We start from the raw sequence: 3477 nt of genomic DNA, 5'->3' as shown, positions 1-3477 counted from the left end.
AAAAAAAAAAAAAAAAAAAAGAAATTATAAAGTCGCAAGTTCCGTAATAGCTTTTAGGGACAATTTCTGTATATTATTCACTTCCTGTTTGGTGGTGAAAGCTTAGAAAATCGGTAGGGAAGTTGATCGACCCTCCCATAACGTTTATTTCGTAATGAAAAAATAGCGAATTAGAAATAGATATTTCTGTATGTCGACTAATTGAGAATTTTCAATTCATGTATTCCCTCGTATATGATGATCCTAGCCAAAAAAAAGTTAAAGAAGGGACGAATGAAAAATACGAGAGAGGGTACTGTCCGTGTATTAATGGAGAAAAACATGTATATCTACGTATATACGTGTATATGTACATAAATTATTACGAATTATCGATGTAAGATTGAATTATACATACATACATATATAAATAATATAACTTATAAATATACATAGTAGATATATTGCGACGAAAAAAAAATATAAGAAAGAAATCAACAAAGAAAAAGAAATAAAGGAAGAGAAAAAGAGAGGGAGAGAAAGAGAGAGAGAGTGAGAGAGAGAAATTGTTAATATTAAATATTATTATTCTTTACTTTTAGCAATCCATAAATAAAAATTAGTATTATTATCCTAAATAAAAGTTAATAATTGTATCAAGAAAGATAATTTTCATGTTAATTATATTTATGTGAACGATCCTTCTTTACGAATCCTGTTTTCACAAATTTTAGTACATAACTTACAATTAGCAATAACTTATAATCGCAATATATATATATATATAAATATATCACTCTTTATTAACATGAGACTATGGATTATTAATATTTTTCTTAAAATCTTATGATTCTTAATATCTTTCTTTGTGCAATTCTTAAATTGGCAAATATTACTTTCTATGAAACGATATATGGGATTTTAATAGAGCGAGAGCGAATATTAACTTTGGAATGAAAATAACGAAAAAGATTTGCATAAAGTTCTATATAAATGCTCCCTTTTTCAAAAAAGACAATTCATACTTCATTATAAATTGTACCAATGAAAGAAACGATGATATATTTTAAACATGATAAATCGAATGAACAACTGTTTTAGATTACTTGTATACTTCTCTAGAAACAATAAACTATGATCGAAAGAGGAAGCATTTGTGAATAAAGATTTTTTATTATTTTTATGTATGAAATTGCATCAAGAAAATGTTTAAACAAAATAATATCCGAATATTTAATTATTGATGAATATAGCGATTTTTGTTAATTACGAAATAAAAAAAAAAGGTTAAAAAAGATATTTCGATAATTATACGGCGATAATAATTTCTTTTTTTAGAATAACTCACAATCTCTTAATATCCTCTTCTTAATGGCCTAATCAATTAGAATTTCGTTCATTTGTTTATTTATTTCTTTATCGTTTAAAAAAAAAATATTGATTTTCATAATTAAATTAAAAAGATTATAGAAAAAATACAATCATTCATAATAGCAATTCTTTTCTTAAACTATGCGATTACTCTTACTGTATGCATATGCGTACATTGTATGTACCATAAACTTATTAGATATTCCACAGAATAAATTTAAATTTTTGCATTCTCACGAAAAAAAAGTGGAAAAAATATCTTTTAACAAAAAAAATTATACAAATTAAAATGCAAAAAAGTGAGGGTTATATACGAAGTTTATCGAAAAGAAACTGATAGGATTAAGATATCCATTTTTTGCTACATTGTTGAAATACGAAAAAGACTTCAGAGTATAATAATCGTAAAACATTTTGCTCTGATTTATTATAAAATCAATCTCTTGAAACATACTTTCCTTGTTCTTTGCAATTAAATTATCATTCCATATTCCCTTGTTACCCTTCCTTTTCAAAATGCTTATTATTATGTCTACAAATCGAAGAAATATTTTAATAATTTAAGATATTTGTAAGTATGATGAAAATATGTAAGAAAGCTTTACCATATAGATAGTTAATGTATTATTACAAAATATAAAGATACAATTAATAATCGCGATAATTGATTGAGTTGAACATCATTCGATTTATGATCGAGGAATCTTATATTCATCTAGCTATAGATATTACTGTAAATTAGTCTTAAATAAACATAATTATGAAAAAGAAAAAATTATTTCTTCAAAAATGTTTGAATATATTTTTATGTTTTATATTTCATGTTTATATTTTATTTGTTTTACATATATATTTTTATTATTTGAAAAATATTGAATGATAATTTTTTATTTGTATAATATTTTTATGAACCTCAGGGTTCCACTTAAAATCATTACAGTCTTGATATAAATGACATAAGCGCCGCCTAACGGTTTACTCTTTCATTTGTCGACCATTTGTAAACATGGCTCCGGTGAGTTTTATATTCATAAAAAATAATTCAGAAATATTTAAAAATCTTTTAAAAATTCATTAAAAACATAAAACAATATACTTTAATCATTTATTATGATATAATTGTATTTACATTTTTGAAAAGATTATAAAGATATCGTTGGATGTAAACTTCTAACCTAAAAGCGTCTGTTAATGTCTAACACATGTTAAAGAAAACATAATTTTTTAATTAAAAGAAAATCAAAATGAATATTTTTCAGCCCACTACAAAGAAGTCCAAGGGACCAGCCATTAAAAAACAGGCCCTTCGGGGTAAAGGCCAAAAGAAAAAGGTATCCCTTAAATTCACTATAGATTGTACACATCCTGCAGAAGACAATATTATGGATGTAGCTAATTTCGTAAGTTAATTTTTATTTTATAATCACATTGTTTTTTAGTTAAATTTCGATACTTTTTAAATTTAAATTTAAATTTTGAAATTTTATCTTATTATTTAATATATCATAATTTAACGTGCAAATAAAATAGCTAACTTCTTACAGGAAAAATATTTACATGAAAGAATTAAAGTTGCTGGGAAAACAAATAATTTTGGTAACAGTGTTACATTGGAAAGGGATAAGATGAAACTATCTGTTAACAGTGATATCGATTTTTCTAAACGGTGAGAGTTATCCAATAATAAAAATAATATTTAATGATTAATATATTTATTTAATATTCATTGAATTTGACATTACTTTTTTAAAAAAAACTGATATTTGCACTAATTTAATAATATACTTATGTAGGTATCTCAAATATCTTACAAAAAAATATTTGAAAAAAAATAAATTACGTGATTGGTTACGTGTTGTATCAAAAGACAAAGAAACCTATGAGTTAAGGTACTTCCAGATTAACAGTCAAGAAGATGATGATGAAGAAGATGCAGAATAAAGTTTTAATTGTATGATGCAATTACAGAATTATCTGTACATATTTCTACTAATAAATAATAGGAAAAAATTGAATGCATTTTATAAATAAAAAATTTTGATTGTTCCTTTATTTCTTTAAAATTAATTTGATTAGATATTTCATAAATATGTTAAAAATTAAATTTATTATTATTATTAAAAAACA

At 23.6% G+C, this 3477-nt stretch overlaps 1 protein-coding gene across 1 annotated transcript; it reads left to right on the top strand.

The window, feature by feature from the left end:
- Nucleotides 1–2236: 2236 nt before the first annotated feature.
- LOC102675396 (60S ribosomal protein L22-like) lies at nucleotides 2237–3385 on the top strand. The gene is made up of 4 exons (XM_006611029.2): nucleotides 2237–2365; nucleotides 2610–2750; nucleotides 2895–3016; nucleotides 3144–3385. The coding sequence occupies exons 1-4, from the start codon at nucleotides 2357–2359 to the stop codon at nucleotides 3289–3291; spliced, it is 420 nt and encodes a 139-aa protein (XP_006611092.1). The 5' UTR covers nucleotides 2237–2356; the 3' UTR covers nucleotides 3292–3385.
- The last annotated feature ends 92 nt before the right edge of the window (nucleotides 3386–3477 follow it).

The sequence above is a fragment of the Apis dorsata genome, unplaced genomic scaffold (genome assembly GCF_000469605.1).
Source record: "Apis dorsata unplaced genomic scaffold, Apis dorsata 1.3 scaffold_82, whole genome shotgun sequence".
Taxonomy (NCBI): domain Eukaryota; kingdom Metazoa; phylum Arthropoda; class Insecta; order Hymenoptera; family Apidae; genus Apis; species Apis dorsata.
The sequence above is the reverse complement of the archived record's forward strand: the minus strand, read 5'-3'. Positions and strand labels throughout refer to the sequence as shown.

Excerpts from the sequence above, each read along its gene's own strand:
- LOC102675396 (XM_006611029.2), top strand. Across the intron at positions 2,751-2,894 it reads TTATGGATGTAGCTAATTTC|GAAAAATATTTACATGAAAG; the intron begins GTAAGTTAATTT and ends AACTTCTTACAG. Across the intron at positions 3,017-3,143 it reads GATATCGATTTTTCTAAACG|GTATCTCAAATATCTTACAA; the intron begins GTGAGAGTTATC and ends ATACTTATGTAG.